The sequence below is a fragment of the Cervus elaphus genome, chromosome 8 (genome assembly GCF_910594005.1).
Source record: "Cervus elaphus chromosome 8, mCerEla1.1, whole genome shotgun sequence".
Taxonomy (NCBI): Eukaryota; Metazoa; Chordata; class Mammalia; order Artiodactyla; family Cervidae; genus Cervus; species Cervus elaphus.
The window spans coordinates 48,541,200-48,566,664 of record NC_057822.1 but is presented as its reverse complement, the minus strand read 5'-3'; the positions used below and the strand labels follow the sequence as shown (position 1 = coordinate 48,566,664).

The 25,465-nt window shown below is 38.6% G+C and overlaps 1 protein-coding gene across 5 annotated transcripts in view; it reads left to right on the top strand.

Annotated features, from left to right (window-relative positions):
* Positions 1-25,465, top strand: part of CCDC150 (coiled-coil domain containing 150) — a 97,345-nt gene that overhangs the window by 54,613 nt on the left and 17,267 nt on the right. For 4 of the 5 annotated variants that reach the window (XM_043910512.1, XM_043910509.1, XM_043910508.1 and 1 more), the window contains 2 exons: positions 5,429-5,512; positions 17,930-18,037. In XM_043910512.1, coding sequence (XP_043766447.1) covers positions 5,429-5,512; positions 17,930-18,037 — 192 coding nt within the window. Of the gene's footprint in view, positions 1-5,428; positions 5,513-17,929; positions 18,038-18,059; positions 19,436-25,465 lie in introns of those variants that run through there. The other variant, XM_043910514.1, reaches the window with a different exon arrangement.

Genomic DNA, 25,465 nt, shown 5'->3' with positions numbered 1-25,465 from the left:
TTTTTTAATCTGAGCAATATCGTTAAACCTATTGCCATTCATTGCTGGCAGTATATTTTTGTTCTTTAAAAATTAACACTTAATCCTCAATAAAAACTACCCTCTAGCATAACCTCTTATTTTGGAGATGTGCATATGAGGGTGTGTCTTATAAGCCACACCATAGATTTAAATTCAGATCCAGTTTTAACCCATGGCTTCATTTACTGTGTGACCTGGACAGGTTCTTAACCTCCGTGGCCCTCAGTGCCAAGGGGATCTTCGCTGTGGAACTCCCCTGAGGGTTCCCAGAGCCTACTGTGCATGCTCATTAAAACAGTTACTGTCACTTCTAAGTTAGAAACTGACCTGTTTCATGCCTCTGCTTTCCTGCTCTTACAGTGTAAGAATAGTTACTTATCGCTGTGCTCCCTGGCCTAGCATAGTGCCCGTACGTAATAGGTGTTTAAGAAACCTTGGCTGGGTAGAACACAAGGAGGGTCATGTGTATCTTGCCAGACTGAGACTCAAGTGTGATATTGTGAGTAAAGTACCAGTCACAGGGCCAGCATACAGCATCCCTGTGTAAACACCATGCTCGTTTTTTTTCTCACACTTCCTTATGTTAGGTTTGTGTTTGCCATTTCAGTCTTTAGTGACTGTAATTTTTAAAAATTTTTATTGAAGTATAGTTGATTTATAATGTTAATTTCTGCCACACAGTAAAGTGATTCCGTTTTACATACATGTATTCTTTTTCCTATTCTTTTCCAAACTACGGTTTATGACAGAATGTTGAATATAGCTCCTGTGGTGGACAGTAGGACCTTGGTGTTTGTCCGTCCTGTATATAATAGCGTGTATCAGCTAACCCCAAACTCCCCTCCATCCCTCACACGCTCCCTACGCCCCTTTGACAACCACAAGTGAGTTCCTATGAATGACGGCGTAAGTTAAGTCCATTACCACAGGCCATCATGAAGGGAACCACAGTGAGAAAAGATCCAAATGTGGGAAGTTTACTGTTCTGGGTTCAAATTAAATGACTAGTCTCCTCACTTTTTGTTGGTATTTTAAACATACATTTTCAAGTGGTAGCTCCAGAAAGAAACAGAATTATTTCCATATACAACTAGGATTTTAATGACTTGAAATTAAACAATGTATTAAATATATTAGTTCTTAAAACTCGGATGACATTTACTCAGTGTACACTTGTGAGGGTGACAGAATCGGTTCCATCTGCATGGGCCCATGTCATACTGGTTGTTAATAGAATAAAATTCTTACTTACCTGTCTGCTTGTAAAATAGCTTTGTTGTTGCTGTTCAGTCGCTAAGTCGTGTCTGTTTGTGACCCCATGAACTGCAGCACTCCAGGCTTCCCTGTCCTTCACTGCCTCCCAAGAGTTTGCTCAACCTCTTATCTACTGAGTCAGTGATGCCATCCAACCATCTCATCCTCTGTCACCCCCTTCTCCTCCTGCCCTCAGTCTTTCCCAGCATCAGGGTCTTTTCCGATGAGTTGGCTCTTCACATCAGGTGGCCAAAGTATTGGAGCTTCGGCTTCAGGATCAGTCCTTCCAAAGAATATTCAGGGTTGATTTCCTTTAGAATTGACTGGTTTGATCTCCTTGCTGTCCAAGGGTCTCTGAAGAGTCTTCTCCAACACCACAGTTCAAAGGCATTGCTTCTTTGGCATTCAGCCTTTTTTTATTGTCCAGCTCTCACATCCATACATGACTATTGGAAAAACCATAGCTTTAACTATACAGACCTTTGTCAGCCAAGTGATTTCTCTTCTTTTTAATATGCTGTCTAGGTTGGTCATAGCTTTTCTTCCAAGGAGCAAGTGTCTTTTATTTTCATGGCTGCAGTCACCATCTGCAGTGATTTTGGAGCTCAAGAAAATAAAGTCTGTCACTGTTTTCATTGTTTCCCCATCTATTTGCCATGAAGTGAGGGGACCAGATGCCATGATCTTGGTTTTCTGAATATTGAGTTTTAAGCCAACTTGTTCACTCTCCTCTTTCACTTTCATTAAGTGGCTCTTTAGTTCCTCTTTGCTTTCTGCCCTAAGGGTGGTGTCATCTGCATATCTGAAGTTACTGATATTTCTCCTGGCAATCTTGATGCCAGCTTGTGCTTCATCCAGCCTGGCATGTAGCATGATGTACTGTGCATATAAGTTAAATAAACAGGGTGACAATGTGCAACCTTGACGTACTCCTTTCCCAATTTTAAACCAGTCTGTTGTTCATGTCCAGTTCTAACTGTTGCTTCTTGACCTGCATGTAGGTTTCTTAAGAGGCAGGTGAGGTGGTCTGCTATTCTCATCTCTTTAAGAATTCTCCAGTTTTTTGTGATCCACACAATTAAAGGCTTTAGCATAGTCAATGAAGTAGAAATAGATGTTTTTCTGGAATTCTTTTGCTTTTTCTGTGATCTAATGAATGTTAGCAATTCATTCTGGTTCCTTGTATATTGCTAAGATTATTTAAACAAAGGATAGTTTGAGTTCAGCATTCCACAACTCAGAATCTGAGATATTCACTCATTTAAATGGTCTCTTTCTAATTTCTGGTGTCCCATCAGTTTTCTTAAGTCTAGGGCCTGTTTAAATGATAATTTAAATTACTGCCTTAACATCTACCTTATGTTAGCAAAAAAGGAGGACATTATTTCTAAAGTTTATTTAAAAGATTAATAGAATTATTTATGCCTTTGCCTAAAAAAGGAAATTTTATTGAAGAAAAAGTTGCCATTATTTTAAAAATTTGTATAAGAGACCCAGACTGTCCAAGTTCTTTTAAAAAAATAAAAGTCTTCAACATACCAGGAACACAGAGTATTTTTGAGTGTTCTTATGTGTAATGGCACATTTTTGGTTAAATCTAGCTCTTGATTTTTTATAAGCTTTATCTACACTTTGCAATACTTTGGGCACCTTGATTTATAGGACTTGGAACTGAATTTTAAATTTTAAGTAGTTAAGCTGTTATTTCAATAGTTATATGGTGTAGCTTTGTTTTTGTAGTGTTATTGGCCATCCTTGTGATATATTTTCTGCTGAAGACTTGATCAAAACATAGCCCCAAATGTTCATTTGTGGGATGATTTTACATTTTTTAGATCATAGTTTCTAAAATGTTGCGTTAAAGGAGGACGGTATGTCTTCCATAGACAAAAAAAAATTAATGTTATGATAATATATCATTACTAGCCTTCTATTTATTGCTAGCAGTCTACATTTCTGTTAGGTTACTTTGTAACTGATACTTAATTGGTCTTAATGCTTTAAAAAAAATTGCCTTGGTGGGAGCAACACACAGTGATTAAAAGTGAAACTTTAAAAAACTGAAAGTATGAATATATATAAATAAGTATGAAATAAATATTGATCTAATGTGACAAATGCCTAGATGGCCATACTAGTTAGTAACCCACTGATCCCTAATATTGGGTATACATTTTTATATTGAATGTACATAATTTTATAGTAGAACTAGTCACTATAATTTTTCCATCTTTTTTTTTTAAGCCTAGAATGTCTGAAATGGCTTAATTCTTCTAGTCGAGGCAACTACCAAGAAGAAGACAGTGTTTCAGACTAATGTGATCTCTTAATATGCTATCATGAAAATATTTGAACAGAGGAAAAAATGAGCTGCATGTTATATAGTAATCTAGTTTGGAATGTGTTTTTACTTTTATTTGGAAAATATTCACAATATATAAGATGAAATAAAGTGCACCACAGATTGGCTATGTTGAAGACAGTGAGGAACGTCTCTTGTATAAATTAATATCCCAACATATATGTTTTTATCTTTAAAACTTTTTGAATGTAAATTCTTTGGCTTTAAATGCTAAAAAGGAGCCTTGTTCTGTTATTCACAGATTAAGCAAATATAAGCCAGAAATAATGATTTTGTCAGTATAGGATATTTACTAACATTAACAAGACTTTGAACTCAAAATTAACTGCCAATGATCCATAGTGCAGCTAGTTAGCCTCTGTGATTAAGAATGTGTGTATTATCCCTACCATGAACTTATGAAGATGATTTTCACTTAATGGCAAATATCAGTGTTTTCTGTTATTAAGATATAACAGTGAAACTGATTGTGGAAGGTGAAAATTTCCATCTTCAGTCACTAGTAGTGTTCCTCAAGTATACCAGTAAGGTCCAAAATGTAATCAAGAGAATCTATTTTATACTTATTTCCTCTGACAAGGAAATATATACCTATTTATATATACCTATTTCCTCTGAGGAAATAGGAAATATACCTATTTCCTCTGAGGAAAAAGGAAAAAAATAACTGTCATTATTAAAGCTGTTTTTAATGATTAAAAATGTAATTTCGTGAAATATGGAGGCTTCAGTAATGTTTTTCCTAGGTAACATTGTGTTGAGTACTTTGTCAAATAATGTTTCCAACAAGCATTTATTTTGCTTTTTCAGTTTTTTTTTCCTCACTGCCTTTTAACTATGGTAACTGAAGTGTCTTCTCTTGTCCAAGTGGTTGTGACCATTTTCTTAAGGAGCTACAGTTATCCCTCAGTATCCATGGAGGATTAGTTCCAGGACCCGCACAGATACCAAAATCTGTGGATACTGGAGTCTCTTATATAAAATGGTATATTTGCATATATTCTAGACATCCTTCCATATACTTTAAATCATCTCTAGATTGCATATAATACCTAGCATGATGTAATGCTATTATAAGGAGTTGTCAGTTGCCCATATGTGGCAAATTCAAGTTTTGCTTTTTGGAACTAACTGGAAATTATTTTTTTCTCATATATTTTCCATCCGCAGTTGGTTGAACTAGTGGATATGGAACCCTATGGATACAGAGGGCTGACTGCATGTAATCCTCAAACTGCATATCTGTAACCACTAATAAAACCATCCACATCTGGCTTAGATCGCAACTACAAAGGGATAATTTATGTAACAAAAATAGAGATAGGAAACAAAAACAAACTCTGTGACTCTTAAGGCACTCATACTTCTATTAGAAGTTTCCCTGTGTGTTGCAGGGCTTCCTGGGTGGCTCAGACAGTAAAGAGTCTGCCTGCAATGTGGAAGAGAGACCTGGGTTTGATCTCTGGGTCAGGAAGATCCCCTGGAGAAGGACATGGCAACCCATTCCAGTATTCTTGTCTGGAGAATTCCACAGACAGAGGAACCTGGTGGACTACAGCCCATGGGGCTGCAAAGAGTTGAACACAGCTGAGCGATTAACACACATACATGTGTTGCATATTACACTATGATCAGCTGCCTAAAGAAGGACAAAGGGGCAGCAGGGGCAAATAAATATGAATCCTGGCTTCATCACTGTGGAAATAGTAAGGGTATAAATGCTTATTTAAGAAGAAAAATGATTACTTATTCTATGTCTAGAGATACTGATACCTGTGTTTGTTTTATTAGCTTGCCCAACAACAGGTGGAAAACGTCTTGGGAAAAATTACTGACAGTAAAAATAAACTGGCCTATGAAAAGGGAAAACTTCAGGTATGAGATTTCATTTTCTGTTTTTTTTTTTTTTTCTAATTTTCTAATGCCAGTTGTGAAGCTAAATATTGCTGGACTTTGAAGAGAACCTAGCTTGGTCATTTACCAATTCTGTAACTTTGGACAAGTTTTTAAACCTCCGTAAGCTTGGTCCCTTATTCAAATCCAGCTGACCTCTATTTATACACTTATAAAATAATGCTGAAACCTAAAAGTGTGATCCCAAGGTTCATTCTGTGACAGAATGAAACTTTATTATAATTATTTTATGCATAGTCATTTGCTGCCAGTGTAGAAAGCCTATGGTCTGTCTCTTTTTATTGAAGTTCTGTTGATTTCCAATATTATGTTAGCTTTGAGTATACAGCAGTGATTCAGTATTTTTATAGATCATACTCTATAAAGTTATTATAAAATATTGGCAATATTTCCTGTGCTGAACAACAGATTCTTATAGCTTATTTTATCCATGGTAGTTTGTATCTCTTAATCCCTCACTGCTGTCTTGCCCCTTCTACCATCCCTCTCCCCACTGAAAACCACTAGTTTATTCTCTGTATTTATTGGTCTGTCTCTGTTTTGTTATTTTCATTCCTTTGATTCTTCAGATTCTTTAGGTTTTAGATATAAGTGCTAACATACAGTTATTTGTCTAACTTATTTCACTAAGTACAGCATCTTTCAGGTCCATCCATATTATTGCAATGGCAAGATCTCATTCTTTTTTATGACTGAGTAATACCCTGCTCTGTGTGTGTGTGTGTCTGTGTGTGTGTGTGTGTTCGTGTCTATATTCGTGTCTATGTGTGTGTGTGTGTCTATGTGTGTGTGTGTGTCTGTGTGTGTGTGTGTATCTGTATGTCTGTGTGTATCTGTGTGTGTGTATCTGTCTGTATGTCTGTGTCTGTCTGTGTGTCTGTCTGTATGTGTGTCTGTGTCTGTGTGTGTCTGTGTGTGTGTGTCTGTGTGTGTGTCTGTGTGTGTCTGTGTGTGTGTGTCTGTGTCTGTGTGTGTCTGTCTGTGTGTGTGTCTGTGTGTGTCTGACTGTGTCTGTGTATATCTGTGTGTGTGTGTGTCTGACTGTGTTCGTGTGTGTGTCTGTGTGTGTGTCTGTCTGTGTCTGTGTGTGTGTCTGTGTGTCTGTGTCTGTGTGTCTGTGTCTATGTGTCTGTGTGTGTGTCTGTGTCTGGTGTGTGTGTCTGTGTGTCTGTGTCTGTGTCTGTGTGTCTGTGTCTGTGTGTGTGTCTGTGTGTGTGCCATATCTTGATGCAGTTGTCTGTTGATAGGCCTTTAGGTTGCTTCTGTATCTTGGCTATTGTAAATAGTTCTGCTCTGAACACTGCCTATGTCTTTTTGAATTAGTATTTTCATTTTCTTAACATACATACTCTGGTGGAATTTCTAGATTGTATGTTAGTTCTACTTTTAGTTTTTTGAGGCACCACTATACCACAATTTACATTCCCACCAGCATTGCACTCGGGTTATCTTTTCTCCATATCCTTGTCAACGTTTGTTATTTGTGGTCTTTTGATGTCACATTCTGACAGGTGTGAGGTGATATCTCATTGTGGTTTCGATTTGCATTTCCCTGATGATAAGCAGTGTTGAGCACCTTTTCATGTGCCTGTTGGTCCTCAGTATGTCTTCACTGGGAAAATGTCTATTCAGGTTTTCTGATCATTTTAAAAATTTGGTTGTTTGGGATTTTTTATATTGAATTGTATGAACTGTTTATATGGTTAGAATATTAACCACTTATCAGTCATAACATTTGAAAGCATTTTCTCCTATCTGGTAGGTTGTCTTTTCATTTTGTCACTGGTTTTCTTTGCTGTCCTAAGGCTTTCAAGCTCAATTATGTCTCTCTTTGTTTATTTTTGCTTTTGTTTCCTTTTCCTTAAGAGACAGATTCCAAGAAAGATTGCTATAATATACGTCAAAGTGTGTTCTAGGAGTTTTATCTTCTAGGAGTTTTATGGTTTCAAGTGTTACGTTCAAGTCTAATCCATTTCAAGTTAACTTTTATAAATGGCATAAGTTAGTGGTCCAGTTTTCCAAACACAGTTCACTCAGTTGTGTCCGGCTCTTTGCGACCCCATGGACTCTGGATAAATCTGTGCGCTGATCCAAGAGGGGTGTTAAAAGTCCTGTACTGTGATTGTCCTGTTGTCATTCTCTCCCTTTATGGCCATTAATATTGGCTTTATATATTTAGATGCTCCTATTTAGATGTATCTATTTAGGCATATGTATGTTAGTGAACATAAATCCAATTCTTCTGTGCATCCCTTTGTCATTATATAGTGCTGTTTGTCTTTTGTTACAGACTTTGTTTTAAAGTCTACTTTATCTGCTACTTCACCTTTTTTTCCTCTTCCATTTACATGAACTGTCTTTCCATCCTCTCACTGTGTGTGTGTGTGTGTCTCTGAGGTGAGTCTCTTGCAGACAGCATATAAATGGGTCTTGATTTTTATCCAGTCAACTGCCCTGTATCTTTTGATTGGAGCTTTAATGCATTGATTTGTAAGGTGATTACTGATAAGTGTGTCCTCATTGCCATTTTGTTGCAGCGCCCCTGGTCAGTAACGTCCAGGTAACAAAAGACGCCTCAATACATCCCTGGTCCGTGACGCGTTGTGTGCGCTCCTCCCCCCGCCCACAGCAACAGCCTTCACGCTGGTGTGGAGCTGCTTTGGGGCTGGAGGGAGGAGCAGGAGCCTGCGGGCTGGGGCGGTCCCCACACGTCAGAGTTGCAGTTTCGGCCCCCGCCCCCACTTTGACACACCCTGGTTGTGGTTACCCTCCCCCTCTTCAGGCACAGCGCTGGGTTTGATCGGCTCCATCTCCCCCAGTTGCTCACTCGCCCTGACAGTGCCAGCCTTTGCCCTAGTGGGGAGCTGCTCCAGAGCAAGAGGGTCTGGAGCTGGCGTCTGGTGTGGGCTCGGCTCCTGGCCCCAGGCTAATTTCCGTTGGTTTCCTCTGCCTTGTTCCTGGGAGTAAGCAAGCCTGCGTGTGCTCTTTAGGAGTGGGGTCTGTTCCTTACAACTCTCTGGTACGGCCCACTGATTTTCAAATCAGCTAATGGGACTCATCTTTCCAGTGTTGGTCCCCAGAACTGAGATTCCTAATATGTGGCATGAGCCCCCAAATCCCCAGGGAGGATCTCTGATCCTGTGATAGCGCTTTTTTTTTCTGTGTCTCTACTAGGGGCACAAATCCTGACCTGATCACGTCTCCCTTCCTACCAAGCTGTGTTTGTCTTTCTTTACAGCCTTGGTTGTAGACATCTTTCTCCAGGTTCATTTGTTTTTAACGAGAGCTGCTCCACATACAGATGTATTTTTGATTTATTTGTAAGGGTAGATGAGCTCAGTGTTGTCCTACTCCACCATCTTGGTTTTTATCACATATGTTTTCTTTTTTGCTGAATTTCTCTAACATTCCTAAAAAGAAATAATCCTGGAAATTAGGTCTCAAGGCAATGGAATTGACTTGAATGCATAAGATGATTCTTTAATCCCCTGTTCTTTAATTCCACTGTTCTTTAATTTAATGTGGGTTTTGCCTCTGTAGTATCCACAGAGCAGGAAACTTGCCACTAATATGATTAAGTCTGCCTTAAACCAACTTTGGTAGAAACACTGAAGTCTGAATTAATGGTTCTTAGCTTCAGCTACACAGTAGAGTCCTCTGGGGAATCTTAAAACCACCTCATGCTGGGAAGTGTATGATGTCTGCCATTTACTTTCAAATGAATCATTAGAAAAATTAGTTTTTTACATACATAGAAGAAGTGATAGATGGATATATGATAAGTGAGTATAAGAATGTGAATGGCTACATTTGGATGGCAGGTGTCTGTATGTTTAAACATTTTCAAAATAAAAGGGGAAGAATCCCCATGAAAAGGCTTGCACTCCAGAGCAATTAAATCAGAATCTCAAAGAGTACATTATATAGGCTTCAATACTTTTTAAAACTCCCCAGTGATTCCAATGTGCAGCCATAGTTGAGCACTGGACTGAATGCTATGAAGCAATGTCCGGTTAGGCTTGGCAGCTATAGAGCTGATAGAATAAGTAATCTCACTAGAGGCTTGCCACGCACCTCAGTGTTAATCTCATCTATTCAAGGGACTTAGCCATTGGGTTAGCAGACATGATCCAGCTCAGAAACAGCAGGAGAGCTGTTTGACCACTATTTGCATGCTTTTAATTAATATTTTCTGGAGGCAATGATACATTTAAGTATAATCTATACTTGTGTAATCTTGCACAAGTCTTAATTTTCTTGAGTTTCATCTTACCTATGAAGTGAGCTGGGGAAACACACCTCTCTCAATTACTTTCTCACTAGAAAAGACTGTAGCAGGCTGGATATTTAGATTATTACAGGCACAAAAGAACTTTCTCCTTTGTGAAACTAATGTTCTCATAGAAGCTGTGGCCCAGAATATTGACCTTCTTTTAGCTTTCCCAGGAGAAATGAAGTATATTTTTATGTGTGTGAGAAAAATCACAAATACTCATAGGCAACTTGAAGCCAAACCTTTTCTGGGTGTGGATTACATTTTAAGGTTTGTTAGTGAGTCTGATGTTACTTATCTAACATTTTAAACCTCAGTTACATGTTTGAGATTATCCTTATAATCTTAAGGAAAATACGTGCATTTTTTCTGCCTATATTCCTATAATAAGGGCCAAAGTGTTTTGATAGTCTTTGAAAGCTGAAACACTTTTGAAGCTATTGATTCACTGGTGTTTTTTTTTTTTTTTTATTAGTTGGAGGCTAATTACTTCACAACATTTCAGTGGGTTTTGTCATACATTGATATGAATCAGCCACTGGTGTTTTTATGTCAAGCTTTGTGCTGAAACACTACAAAGATACTGATCTCATCAGCCCAAGGGAAAGTGCTCTTATATAGCATATTGGTGGTGGCGGTGTTGTTGCTAAGTCATCACGCCTGAGCCACCAGGGAAGCCCGGATAGCACATTAATTACTCTTTTTAATTGAAATACAGTTAATTTACAGTCGTGTGTTACTTTCTGTGTGCAACAGAGTGATTCAGTTATACATGCATATTCTTTTTCATGTTATATTCCATTATACTTTATTACAAGATACTGAATATAGTTCCCTCTTCTGTACAGTGGGACCTTGTTGTTTATCTGTTTTATACACAATAGCTTGCCACCTCCCATCCCAAACTCCTAATTTAGCCACCTCCTTCACTTTCCCTTTTGGTAACCATAAGTTTTTTTTTTGTGTGTGTGTGTTTTTAATACCTGTGAGTCTGTTTCTGTTTTCTAAATAATGTCATTTATATCATATTTGGCTCAGACGGTAGAGAGCCTGCCTGCAATGTGGGATACCTGGGTTCGATCCCTGAGTTGGGAAGATCCTTGGAGAAGGGGAAGGCTACCCACTACAGTATTCTTGCCTGGATAATGCCATGGACAAAGGAGCCTGGCAGGCTACAGTCCATGGGTTCTCAAAGAGTCGAACACAACCAAGTGACTTTCACTTTCATATCATATTTCAGAGTCCACATATAAATATCTATGTTATTTTTCTTTTTCTGTTTGACTTCACTTAGTTTGATCTCTAGGGTGATCCATGTTGCTACAAATGGCATTATTTTGCTCTTTTTATGACTGAGCAATATTCCATTGTGTGTGTGTGTGTGTGTGTGTGTGTGTGTATGCATGCACCATTTTCTTTATTCATCTGTTGATGGACATTTTGGTTGCTTTTATGTCTTGGCTATTGTAAATGATACATTATTCTTGCCAGGTAATCTAAAGAAAGAGCTGCATACTAAACATAATCAAAATAGTTTGTTTTCTCTCAATTGGATTATAATTAATTAAAATATTATGTATCAACCATATTAGATAAGAGATTGCATTTTTAAACTAATAATATAAATACTGGGTTTCAGGTGTTAATATAGACTGTCAGAAACTGCTGCCTTGCATTCAAACTTGATTTTGATTTGATATTTGGTGCTGTATACTGTTACATTGTCTAAATATGTCCAAATGTATTTATCCTTTATGTTGATGGATATTTAGGCAGTTTTCAGTTGCTTACAAACAATGCTTGTATGATAAATTCTTTTTTTTTTTTTTTTTTTACTGTGTGTCCAACTTTTTTTTTTTTTTTAATTTTTTTATTAGTTGGAGGCTAATTGCTTCACAACATTTCAGTGGGTTTTGTCATACATTGATATGAATCAGCCATAGATTTACACTTATTCCCCATCCCGATCCCCCCTCCCATCTCCCTCTCCACCCGATTCCTCTGGGTCTTCCCAGTGCACCAGGCCGGAGCACTTGTCTCATGCATCCCACCTGGGCTGGTGATCTGTTTCACCATAGATAGTATACATGCTGTTCTTTTGAAACATCCCACCCTCACCTTCTCCCACAGAGTTCAAAAGTCTGTTCTGTATTTCTGTGTCTCTTTTTCTGTTTTGCATATAGGGTTATCGTTACCATCTTTCTAAATTCCATATATATGATGATAAATTCTTATACTTGTCTTTGTACTCACATCCAAAGAGTCTCTAACTGTAATTATTAGGAGAATTACTGGGTTGTAGCCTGCCAGTGCAGGAGACATAAGAGACACAGGTTCAATCCCTGGGTCAGGAAGATCCCCTGGAGAAGGAAATGGCAACGCCCTCCAGTGTTCTTGCCCGGAGAATCCGATGGACAGAGGAGCCTGGTGGGCTACAGTCCACAGGGTCACAAAGAGCCTGACACGACTGAAGTGACTTACCATGCGTTCAGGGTGTACATAGATTGAATTTTACTAGATTCTCTCAAATTTCTCCTGAAAGTTTATAAAGCAGTCTGTATAAGAGAATGTAGAATGACAGTGTTATGAATCTTATAAAGTAGATGAATCTCATAAAATGATACTACATGATGTTTTAAAAGTGAAAGTGTTAGTCACTCAGTTGTGTCTGACTCTTCGTGACCCGAGGCTGTAGGACTGTGGCCCGCCAGGATCCTCTGTCCATGGATGTTTAGGGATACATTTATAGTAAAATTATTTTAAAGGAATAGGAATGATAAACACCAAATTCAGGATAGTAGTAAACTCTAGGATGGCAGGAAGAGATTTGTTGGATTAGGCTACACAGAGGTATATTTGTATGTTTTATTCTTTTTATGCTGAGTGATGGATAGATGGGCTGTTACTATATAGGTCTGAAAGATTTCTATCACCTTTTTCCTTGTCTTTAAACGTATGTCAGTTAGTGCTTTATGCTCACCAATCTACCGTCAGTCACATCACTCTTACACCAGCTGCATTCCAATATTATGTTAGCTACTTGGCCCCTTATCATAGGCAGCTGCTTTTATGATCTTAACTTAAAGGTTGTGTAAGAGTTTTGTTTTAGTAAATCTCACTAAGCCATGACATAAAGAGAAGTACACAAGGAACAGCTAGGGAATTTTCACAAAGTAAAGGTGTCCGTGTGACCGGCCCTCAGAGTAAGAAACGGAATGTCCCCAAAACTCATTCCGTAACCTTCTGCAGTCAGGCTCCCACCTTACTCTCCATCATCTTGACTTCTTTAGCCAGATCAGTTTTACCTGCTTTGAACTTTATATAATTGTAACAGAATATACTTTTTGTGTCTTGTTTCTTTCACCCAGCATTATAATTGAGAGATTCACCCATGTTGTTTGTTGTGTTAATGCTTCTTTGGCTTGAATTGCTGCATGGAATTATATGAATATTATTAAGAGTGCTGTGCTGAAGTTATCAGTCTTATGACTATATTATCATATTTCAAGTCAAAATACGTAACTTTGGCAGTTCAGGTTGTTTCCGTTATGAAACTCAATCTAAACTATGAAGGAGCTAACAGTATAGGCTTGTCCTACTTAATTTCTAGTTTATCATACGTACTGAAAAAAAAATCCTAGGAAATTTCTTAATAGCATTCATTTAGAATGCTTGCACTATAAACACATGAGACTAAGTTTTTCTTCGGTGTCTCAGGTGTCTCACCGTTTCTTTTCTGTTTGGTTCTGTCCTGTGCAGTATGTGGGGTCGAACCTGTGCCCGTGCACTGGAAGCATGGGGTCCTAACTGCTGTTACATTTTCATAGTTTTATATTCTAAAATATATATAACAGGCAATAGTGGGGTAAGAAATTAAGTGGTACAGACTACTATGCATAAAATAAGCTACAAAGATACAGTGTATATCACATGAAATGTAGCCAATATTGCATAATAACTAAATGGAGTATAATCTTCAAAAATTGTGAATCACTGTGTTGCACATTTGAAACTTACATAATATTGTAAATCAGCTGTACCTCAATTTTTAAAAATACATCTCTATATATAGATCATTTGAAATAATAGGAGGAAATGACCTTGACCTAAATACTGCTTTTTTTGAGACTGCCTAATAAGCTAGCTATGGAAGCTATTTTTCATGGATTTAATGACATAGACGCATCAGATCTCTGAGGGTAGCAGGATTTATTTGCTTCTATGTTCTTCCCCATTTGAATGTCCTGAATTAAAGATCCTTTTGAAAAAGAGACCCACTGCAAAAACTAAAGTGGCTTATAGATGCGAATAAGCCATCTAACAAATTTCAGAGCATTTTATTGAGTACCTCGAGGCTGGGGGTAGGGTAATTACCTGAGGAAAATTACACACAAAAATAATGTGTGTTTTGCTTGAAGAGAGGCAAATTTAAAATTCTTTGAGTGTTTATCAGTACTTTTCCACTGAATTCTAAGATTATCAGCAGTTTGCTTGTATTTAAAATGAGAATAATTGTTACATCAAAACACACCTTTAGGGGCAGCCATCCTAATTCTGAACCTTAAGTGGAAACCGCTTAACGGGGAGCCACACAACGTGTTTTATACTGTTTTAACGGGGAGCCACACAACGTGTTTTATACTGTTTTAACGGGGAGCCACACAACGTGTTTTATACTGTTTTAACGGGGAGCCACACAACGTGTTTTATACTGTTTTAACGGGGAGCCACACAACGTGTTTTATACTGTTTTAACGGGGAGCCACACAACGTGTTTTATACTGTGTTGCTGTTCAGTCGCCAAGCCATGTTTACTCTTCATGACCCCATGGACCGCAGCATGCCGGCTTCCCTGTGCCCCACCAGTTCCCAGAGTTTGCCCAAGTTCATGTCCACTGCATTGGTGATGCCATCCAGCCATCTCATCCTGTCACCCTTTTCTCCTTCTGCCTTCAGTCTTTCCCAGCATCAAGGTGTTTTCCAATTAGTCAGCAGTTCGCATTTGGTGGCCCAAAGTATTGAGCTTCAGCATTAGTCCTTCCAGTGAATATTCAGGGTTAATGTCCTTTAGTTTAGGATCAACTGGTTTGATCCCCTTGCTGTCCAAGGGCTGTTAAGAGTCTTCTGCATCATGACAGTTTGAAAGCATAAACTTTTTTGTCATTCAGAGTTCTTTATGGTCCAGCTCTCACATCTGCACATGTCTTACTGGAAAAACCCAAGCTTTGACTATATGGACCTTTGTCAGCAAAGTGATGTCTCTGCTTTTGAATACACTGTCTAGGTTTGTCATAGCTTTTCTTCCAAGGACCAAGCTTCTTTAATTTCATGGCTGCGGTTACCATCCGCAGTGATTTTGGAGCCCAAGAAGAGAAAATCTGTCACTGCTTCCACTTTTTCCCCTTCTAATTGCCATGAAGTGATGGGACCAGATGCCATGATCTTAAGTTTTTTTAACATTTAGTTTTAAACTGGCTTTTTCACTCTCATCCTTCACCCGCATCAAGAGACTCTTTAGTTCCTCTTTGCTTTCTGCCACTAGGGTGGTATCGTTCGCGTATCTGAGGCTGTTGATATTTCTCCCGGCAGTCTTGTTTCCAGCCTGTAACTCACCCAGCCTGGCATAACTCATATATGATGTGCTCTGTGTGTAAGTTACATAGACAGGTGACAGTAAACAGCCCTGTCATCCTCCTTTCTCAGTCCTGAACCAGTCAGTTGTTCCATGCAGGGTTCTCACTTTGGCTTCTTGACCAGCATATAGGTTTCTCAGGAGACAGGTAAGATGATCTGGTATTCCCACCTCTTTAAGAGTTTTCCACAGTTTGTTATGATCCACACAGTCAAAGGCTTTAGTATTGTCAATGAAACAGAGGTAAATGTTTTTCTGGAATTCCCTTGCTTTTTCTATGATCCAGCAAATGTTGGCAATTTGATCTCTGGTTCCTCTGTCTTTTCTATATCCAGCTTGGACATCTGGAAGTTCTCAGTTCATGCAATGCTGAATCCTAGCATGTAGGATTTTGAGCCATAACCTTACTAGCATGAGAGATGAGTGCAGTTGTCCAGTGTTTTGAACACTCTTCAGTACTGCCTTTCTTGGGAATTGGGATGAGAATTGACCTTTTCCAGTCCTGTGGCCACTGCTTGGTTTTCCAAACTTGCTAACACGTTGAGTGCAGCACTTTGATAGCGTCATCTTAAAGCTCTGCTGGAATTTGATCAGCTCCACTAGGTTTATAGGTTTTTTTCTGGCTTTGGGTGACTGACCACACCATTGTGGTTATCTGGGTCATTAAGATCTTTTTTGTACAGTTCTCTGTATTCTTTCCCTCTCTTCTTGATCTCTTCTGCTTTTATTAGGTCTTCACCATTTCTGTCCTTTGTTGTGCCCATTTTTGGATGAAATATTTCTTTGATATATCCAATTTTCTTGAAGAGATCTCTAGTCTTTCCCCTTCTGTTTTCCTCTTTTTCTTTGCGTTGTTCATTGAAGAAGGCCTGCTATCTCTCCTTGTATTCTGTGGAGCTCTACATTCAGTTGGGTGTACCTTTCTCTTTCCCCCTTGCTTTTCACTTCTCTTCCTCTTCAGCTATTTGTAAATCCTCCTCAGACAATCACTTTGCCTTCTTGCTTTTCTTTTAGGATGGTTTTGTTCGATGCCTCTGTACAATATTATGGACCTCTGTCCATAGTTCTTCAGGCACTCTGCTTACTAGATCTAGCCCCTTGAATCTATTCATCACCACCGCTGTGTATTCATAGGGGATTTGACTTAAGTCATACCTGGGCTGGCCTAGTGTTTTTCCCAGTTTGTTTTAAGTCTGAATTTTGCTATGAGACGCTAATGATGTGAGCCACAGTCAGCTCCAGGTCTTGTTTATGGTGACTGTCTACAGCTTCTCCATCTTTGGCTACAAAGAATGTAATCAGTCTGACTTCGGTATTGACCATTTGGTGATGTCCATGTGTAAAGTTGTTTTATACTGTACACTGTGGAAAAGAGAAACAGAACCAGGCAAAGATGAGAGAAAGGAGGATGCTGCTGATAGAACAGGAGGGATTTCCTGAGACAAAATGTGTTCTCATGTAGCCTTTCCCAAAAAAGTTAATATTAGCCCTCAAATTTTAACAGTTCCTGAAAATGATCAGTAGCTACAACCAAGAGGAGTATGCCCTTCACAGGTGGGAAATAAAAGATTCCAAGAGAGGAAGAAATTTACTTAAAATTTTTGGATGAAACTTTTTCTGATTCAGAGATAGGCTCAGTAATGTTGATTTGTATGAGAGGATTGGAAATAAGGAAGAAAACATAGAGAAATACACAATTTGGAGATTTGTACATAAATATTAATGATTGACTTCCCCAAGTGGGGCTTCCAGGTGGCACTAGTGGTAAAGACCCTGCCTGCCAATGCAGGAGAAGTGAGAGACTAGGATTCAGTCTCTGGGTTGGAGGAGAAATGGCAGCCCACTCCAGTATTCTTGCTCGTGGAGAATCCCGTGGACAGAGGAGCCTGGTGGAGGTCCATAGGATCCCACAGAGTTGGACCAACTGGAGCAACTTAACATGCACCTTCCCCCAAATAATCATCATCTTTAAAGATATGAATAGTCAGCTTTATGAATTTGTTTTCAAGTATAATTCAGCCTATAAGAATTCTGTTAATTCAGCTTTTGTAATTCTCTGTTGGTAAAACACAAGATTCTGTCTCCTCCTTACATACTGGCAATTCTAATTATTTATACTCAGGTTTCAGAGTGCTAGATACCACAATTCCTTTGAAATAGAAATGGAAATACATTGCCCACAAAGTCTCACTGTTCATGAACCGTGTTAATTTGGAGTTTCCATAAGTGCTATAAACCAAATAAGTTATCTCAGTACTTGTATATGGCTATGGCCTACTTTTATTTGTCAAAGTAACTATTTTAGTTGACATAGAATCATTGAAAATGTAGGATTGCTTTCTTAAGAATTTGCTGTGATTTTTCCCCCCAAATTCTTGGCTTTTGTTTTGTTTTTTACTTTTTTTGAGTGTATATATCTGTATATTTCATCAGCAAGGCTCATTTTATTGCTCTTCTATTATTTTTCCTCTAGACAAAAGTTAAGCAGCTAGAAGAACAACTGCATTCTCTTACTGAAACCAGTTCACAGAATGACCATCTACGCAAGTTGAATAAGGCACTAGAAGGCAAATATGCTCAGGTGTGATTAATAGCTACAAAACAGATTGCTTTTATGTTTTCATTAGCTTTTAAGAAACAGGCCTTTGTCCCCACCTCACCATACAATCCCAGGCAGATGAATATTCTCTCACTGTGCTCTCACTGTGCAACAGACATTTTTTAAAACACCCTCTATGTACAAAGTTCTGCTTCATCCTAGAGGGTTTCAGAAAGATGCCAGAATCAGGATCGGGACATTCAGCTTGCTTATGCTCTAACTGGAGGATTAGGAATGTCCTCAGTAGATTTTATTATAGAAGATTATGGCTTTCAGAAACAAAATAGATTGTATTGGGAGCATCCTTAAGGAGCATTATTATGATGAAAGCATCAAGAATCATGTTGTTCATAGAGAAAGTAGGTTTCTTTGATGTGAGCCTTAAAACTTTTGGCCAGTGCGAGGAACAAGTATCTTTGATTTTTTAGTTATAGGCAAAGACAGAACTTGGTGCCAGCAAGACCCACAACAGCGCACTTGAAAGAGGTATTAGTAGTGAAGGTGCTTACTTGTCTGCATCGTGGCTATTGAGACTGAAAACCTGTAATAAGTCACATAATACTTTAACAGATGAAGAGAAAATTAGGCAAATAAACATTTAGGATATAAAGCATTTAGTGAAGAAAACAATCCAGGAATATGTGTTAGTAAAAAAAAGTGATTCATTTCAGTGATTGACAGTTTACCACATTATCTGTTTATTTTTAATTCGTAACACTCAGTGTTAGCATGTGTAATGTCTGTGTCCGTAACGTTTGTGTGTGTTATACCTCTGGTAACCGAGGAACTAGAATGTGTCTTCAGATGGAATGCTGCTAACGTTCTGACCATCTGACTTCACTGGTAAAGGGGGCTTCGTTAGATACGCTTTCTTTCTTCACCAGGACGTACTTCATTCTGGTATTTTTTTTTCATTCTGAAAGCAAAGGACACATTTTTAAGTATATTTTCCATCACAGCTTTGTTTAAAACATTGTGTTGCTTCTCACAGTTAACGGGGCGCTCATTGAGAAATAATCCTAGGTTTAGTTGATTTGTTTTTCTCAATTGGTGATGCCTCCAAGAAGAAGGAAATCTCCAGAGAGGCCTGCTTCTTCGAGATTCCTTGAAAGCTACAGGCCTCCTGGAAACAGTGTGAAGGAGCGGACTTCCTCGGTTGGTTTGCCCAGTGTCGCGCCGAACTCCACACGCCGTGTGACCTTTGCACCCACCCTGGCTTCTGTGAGGTCTTCTCAGGAGATTGGCGACTCTAGGATCTCTCTAAAGACTCTTTTGAATGCCATTAAAACCATGGAGGGAAGACTAGAAGGTAAAATAGACATTCTTGCCTCAAGACCATTAATAAATGATGAGTCACCAAATTTTCTTAATCGAGATTCGGTAAGTGAAGACCAGAAATCATAACGAAATTTCAGATTTATACAACAATGAAGAAAAGTAGTAACGTCTAGAGAGATAAAGTTTAGAGATGTGCGTAGTAACAAGGAAACAAACTTCTTCTCAAACAGGATAGACTAATGTAGATTGAAACCATCATTCTGGCTATCTTATACTTAATTTTTCTTTTGGACACAGAAATGTCCAATTAGGCTTAACACTAACCATTGAGATTTTTTAAATCTAATTTTCTATTTCTTAAAAATTAGTGTGTTAATAATCTTAACATTTACAGTAAAATGTTTGGATAAAGGCTGATTTTTAAAGTAGAAGTACATAAATAGGAGCCCTAATATCTTGGATGCTGGCATATATTTCCCCCAAAAAACTTACCAGAGTATCTATCTATGTTTCCTATTTAAAAACAGAAAGTACTCTAACTTGTCTTAGAGTTGACTACTGTTTAGATATTTTTGTTAAGTACTTTAGATAGCGGCCGTTTCATATTTATATAAACAGTGGTAAAACTGTAAAAACTATATTCTTCTTAATGTATTTTTCCCATTCAATAGGTTTTCAAAACGTCTAAGTTAGCATCTTTTGTACCATGCTTAGATCCCTACAGAAAAAGTATTTTAAATGTTACACATTAAAAGTTATAGGGAAGTATAATGTTGAGGGAGATGTGGGGAAAAGGCATTCTTTGTTGATGTTTGGAGTGCCCTCTTCCCACAAAGGACAATTTGGCTTTATTTACTTTTATTTCTTGGGCTTCCCTGGTGGCTCAGATGGTAAAGAATCTGCCTGCAATGCAGGAGACCCAGATTCGATCCCTGGGTCTGATCCCTGGGTTGGGAGGATCCCCTGGAGAAGGGAATGGCTATACCCAGTCCAGTATTCTTGCCTGGAGAATTCCATGGACAGAGGAGCCTGGCAGGCACGATCCATGGGGTCGCAACACAAAAATCAAACACTATTGAGTGACTAACAGTTTCACTTTTTCACAGAGGAGCCTGGTGGCCTACAGTCAGTAAGGTCGCAGAGAGTCGGACATGACTGAAGGGACTTAGCACACACACACAATATATAAGATGCATTAAGATATACAAATATATATTTTATATATATATCTTCAGATACATAAGATATATAAATATCTTCAGATTTTAAATATAAGATATATAAATATCTTAACGTAGGTTAAAACAAGGTTCAGAAGAGTGCATAAAATATTTCACTTTTTGTGTGCAAAAGGGTTGGGAGGATGAAGAATATATACATGTGTTCACCTTTGCGAAGAGTATCTCTAAAATGAATGGTAATAAATTGGCAATGTTATTTTCAAGAAAGGAAACTGGGTGGCTGGGAGATTTTTCACTGTATCCTTTTGTATCTTAAAAATAATGTGAATGTGATACCTATCTTGAATAATTTTATGCACATTTTATTTTCAACAAAAGCAAAAGTGGACAAAGGATGGTCTTTTCAGCAAGCGGTGCTGAAGCAATTGTGTGTCACATGCAAAAACAAAAAACAAAATACCTTTGATCTGTACCTCTTACCGTATATAAAAATTAAAATGGATGAGAACCCTAAAGGTAAAACCTAAAACTTTAAAACTTCCAGAAGAAAACATTGGAGGAAAGCTTTGTAATCTTGAATTACACAAAGATTTCTTAGATTTGACATCAAAAGCATGATCCATAAGGGAAGGCAAAAAGATAAATGACAGCTTATGCTCTTCAAAGACATTGTTAAGAAAATGAGATAAGCTACAGGCTGGGAGAAGAAACAATTGCAAATCACATATGTGATGAAAGTGTTGTCTCCAGAATTTATTAAAATCACAAAACTCAGTAAGAAGGAAGCAGTTTGGAAAAAGAAGAGGCAAAGTATTTGAACATATATTTCAGTAAAAAGATACGTGGATATAAATAAGAACTTGAAAAGATGTTAAACATCAGGCATCAGGGAAATGCAAATTAACACCACAGAGAAATACTGCCTCACACTGGTGTGGGTGTGTGTTCAGTCACGTCTGACTCTTTATGACCCCATGAACTATACCCCCCAGGCTTCTCTGCCCATGGAATTTTCCAGGCAAGAATACTAGAGTGGGTTACCAGACAGTAAAGAATCTGCCTATAATGTGAGAGACCCAGGTTTGATCCCAGGGTCAAGAAGATCCCCTGAAGAAGGAAATGGTGGTCCACTCCAGTATTCTCGCCTGGAGAATTCCATGGACAGGAGAGCCTGGTGAGGACTACAGTCTATGGAGTCACAAAAAGCCAGACACGACTGAGCGACTAACACTTTCACTTTCACCTTCAGGGGATCTTCTGGACCCAGGGATCAATCCGCATCTCTTGCATCTCCTGCCTTAGCAGGCGGATTCTCTACCACTAGCGCCACCAGGGAAGCCCACCACATACTAGTAGAATGTTTAACATTGAAAAACTGATTGTACCGGTGTTAGTGAAGATATGGAGGAGCTCTCATACATTGTTGAAGGGAGTGTGAAATCAGCCATTTTTGGAAAGTAGTTTGGTAGTTTCTTTAAAAGTGAAACAGGGGACTTCTCTGGTGATCCAGTGGCTAAGATTCTGCAATCCCAGTACAGGGGCGCCGGGTTCCATCCCTGGTCAGGGAACTAGATCCCACATGCCATAACTAAGACCTGGTGCAGCCAATTTTTTTTTTCAAATGAAACATATTACTACCATATGACCTATCTCTTCCACCCCTATGTATTTACCAAAGATAAATGAAAGTTTATATCTACACAAAGATTTGTATACAACTGCTCAAAGCAGTTCTATTTGTAATAGCTTAAAACTATCACTTCATGGCAAATAGATGGGCAAACAGTGACAGACTTTATTTTCTTGGGCTCCAGAATCACTACAAATGGTGACTGCAGCCATGAAATTAAAAGACGCTTTTTCCTTGGAAAAAAAGCAGTGACAAACCTAGACAGCATATTAAAAAGAAGAGAAATCACTTGGCCAACAAAGATCTGTATAGTTAAAGCTTTGTTTTTTCCAGCAGTCATGTACAGGTGTGAGAGCTGGACAATAAAAAAGGCTGAATGCCAAAGAATTGATGCCTTCAAACTGTGGTATTGGAGAAGATTCTTGAGAGTCCCTTGGACTGCAAGGAGATCAAACCAGTTGATCCTAAACGTAATCAACCCTGAATATTCATTGGAAGGACTGATGTTGAAGCTTCAATACTTTGGCTGCCTGATGTGAAGAGCCTACTCATTGGAAAAGACCCAGATGTTGGGAAAGATTGAAGGCAGGAGAAGGGGGCAACAGAGGACCAGATGGTTGGATGGCATCACTGACTCAATGGACATGAGTTTGAGCAAGCTCCAGGAGATGGTGAAGGACAGGGAAGCCTGGCATACTGCAGTCCATAGTGTTGCAAAGAGTCGGACACGAGTGAGCAACTGAATAGAACAGGAAACTGGAACAACTCACATGTCTAGCAGAATACTCTTCAGCAACAGGAAGGAAGAACTATTGATACATGCAGAAGACTGAGTGAATCTTAACTGTGCTGAGTAAAACAAACCATTCAAAAATGAGTATAGTACATCCCCTACATACAAATCTTTAAGTTGTGAACTTTCAAACTTGCGTTCACGTGTCCAGTCATGAAGGTTAGTTCTATTTGAGGCAGCACAGGGTTTGAATATAGACTAGTACTTGAAGTCTGCAGCAGCTGTTCAGAATACAGTCCAGTTCAGTCCAGTTTAGTTGCTCAGTTGTGTCTGACTCTTTGCGACCCCGTGAACTGCAGCACGCCAGGCCTCCGATCCATCACCAACTCCCGGAGTTTACTCAAACTCATGTCTCATGAGTCGGTGATGCCATCCAACTGTCTCATCCTCTGTTGTGCCCTTTTCCTCCTGCCTTCAGTCTTTCCCAGTGTCGGGGTCTTTTCCAATGAGTCAGTTCTTCGCGTCAGGTGGCCAGACGCAAAGTATTGGAGTAGCAGCTTCAGCATCAGTCCTTCCAGTGAATATTCAGGACTGATTTCCTTTAGGATGGGCTAGTTGGATCTCCGTGTAGTCCAAGGGACTCTCAAGAGTCTTCAACAACACCACAGTTCAAAAGCATCAATTCTTCGGTGCTCAGCTTTCTTTATTATTCCATCTCTCACATCTATACATGACTACTAGAAAAACTATAACTTGACTAGAAGGGCCTTTGTTGGCAAAGTAATGTCTCTGCTTTTTAATATGCTGTCTAACTTGGGCATAACTTTTCTTCCAAGGAGCAAGCATCTTTTAATTTCGTGGCTGTGCTACCAAAGAGTCCAGTGCTACCAAAGAGCTATGACCCTGTAGTTCAGACGGTAAAGAGTCTGCCTACAATGCAGGAGACCTGTGTTCAATCCCTGGTTCGGTAAGATCCTCTGGAGAAGGGAATGGCAACCCACTCCAGTATTCTTGCCTGGAGAATCCCGTGAAAAGAGGAGCCTGCCGGGCTACAGCCCATGGGATCACAAAAAGTCAGATACGACTGAGTGACTGACACTACCCAGATGTCACTGGATCATTTTTTCAAGAGGGTCGCTGGAAATGAATCGAGCACACAACCAGAACCTGTGCCGTCTGTGCCAGGCATGAGTGAGACTGCACCTTGCCCTCTGTCTCCTCTTGCTGATGAGCCTGTAGCTCTTAACCATCCCCCACCTCCACTCCCTCTTCCAGCCAGTTCTCACCTGTTCACTTGATGCCAATCAGCTGCTGTTCTACTGTGCTTTTCAAGGCACTATACTGTAAGGTTAGAAGTATTTTTGTTTGCTTGTTCTTTATGTATTGTCTGAAGAGTATTATAAACCTATTAAAGTACAGTACTGCATAGCTGGTTGTGTTAGTTGGGTACCCAGACTAACAGTTGGACTTAAAAACAAATTGAACTTATGAACACGTTCTTAGAGCTCATTTGTATGTAGGGGACTTACTGTACATAAAATACCTCATTTATATAAAATTCTAGGAAATAAAAATGAATTTATTGTGACAGAAAATAGGCCAGTGGAGGCCTTGGGTGGACATGTAGGAACAGGGAGAGAGAGAATGGGGTTGATTACTAAAAGGCGTAGGGGAAGTTGTTAATGGAAATTGTTCATTATTGTGATGATGATTTTAAGAGCTTATACATATTTCAAATTGTACATGTTAAATGTACACAACTTACTGTATGTCAGCTATATCCCAGTATGGCTGTTTTTAAAAATGTTCATTTTTGTATAAGTAATTATTTTTGTATAAGTAATAAGTATTTAAAATGACATTCTTGAAATGACAAAAACAATAAAGATAGATAACAAGTTAGTGGTTGCCAAGGAGTATGGAATGGATTTGGGGAGGACATGAACCCAAAGAAATAGTACAAGTGAGCTCTTTGTGGCAGTGGGGCAGTTCTGTATCTTGACTATGGTGGTGGTCACTGGAATCTGTGCGTGGGATCAGATTATGTAGAGTTATATGTATGTGTGCATACACAGATGAATGCAGGTTAAAAAATGGTGAAAATTGTAACTTTTGTAGTCCAGTTAATCTGACTAACAATCATGTAAGATTGTGAAGGTGTAAAGATGTCATTATTAGAAGCAGGGTGAAGAGTGCGGGGGGACTGTCACTAATTTTGTAACATCCTGTGAGTCTATAATTATTTCAAGATAAAATCTTTTTTTTTTTTTAAGAGTAGTATTTAAGATAGTATGATGATCTGAAGTGATTGTGTAGATACACTGAAAGTGTTTCAGGGATGTAAAATCGTAATACTTTTAATTAGGATTAGAACGCTATTTAGAACACTTTTATAACTATTTTCTTGACACTATTTGATACTTACTCATCTGCTTTTATTATGTATTATGTTAATTTACATCATATTTTCAAATTCTGTGATAACCAATTTCTCCCCCAGTTTTCGGCTTACCATCAGAGGGTTTTTTGGTGTGTTTGTTTGTTTAGTATTTTAAAGGTTTTGTTGGTATATAGTTGATTTTCAGTGT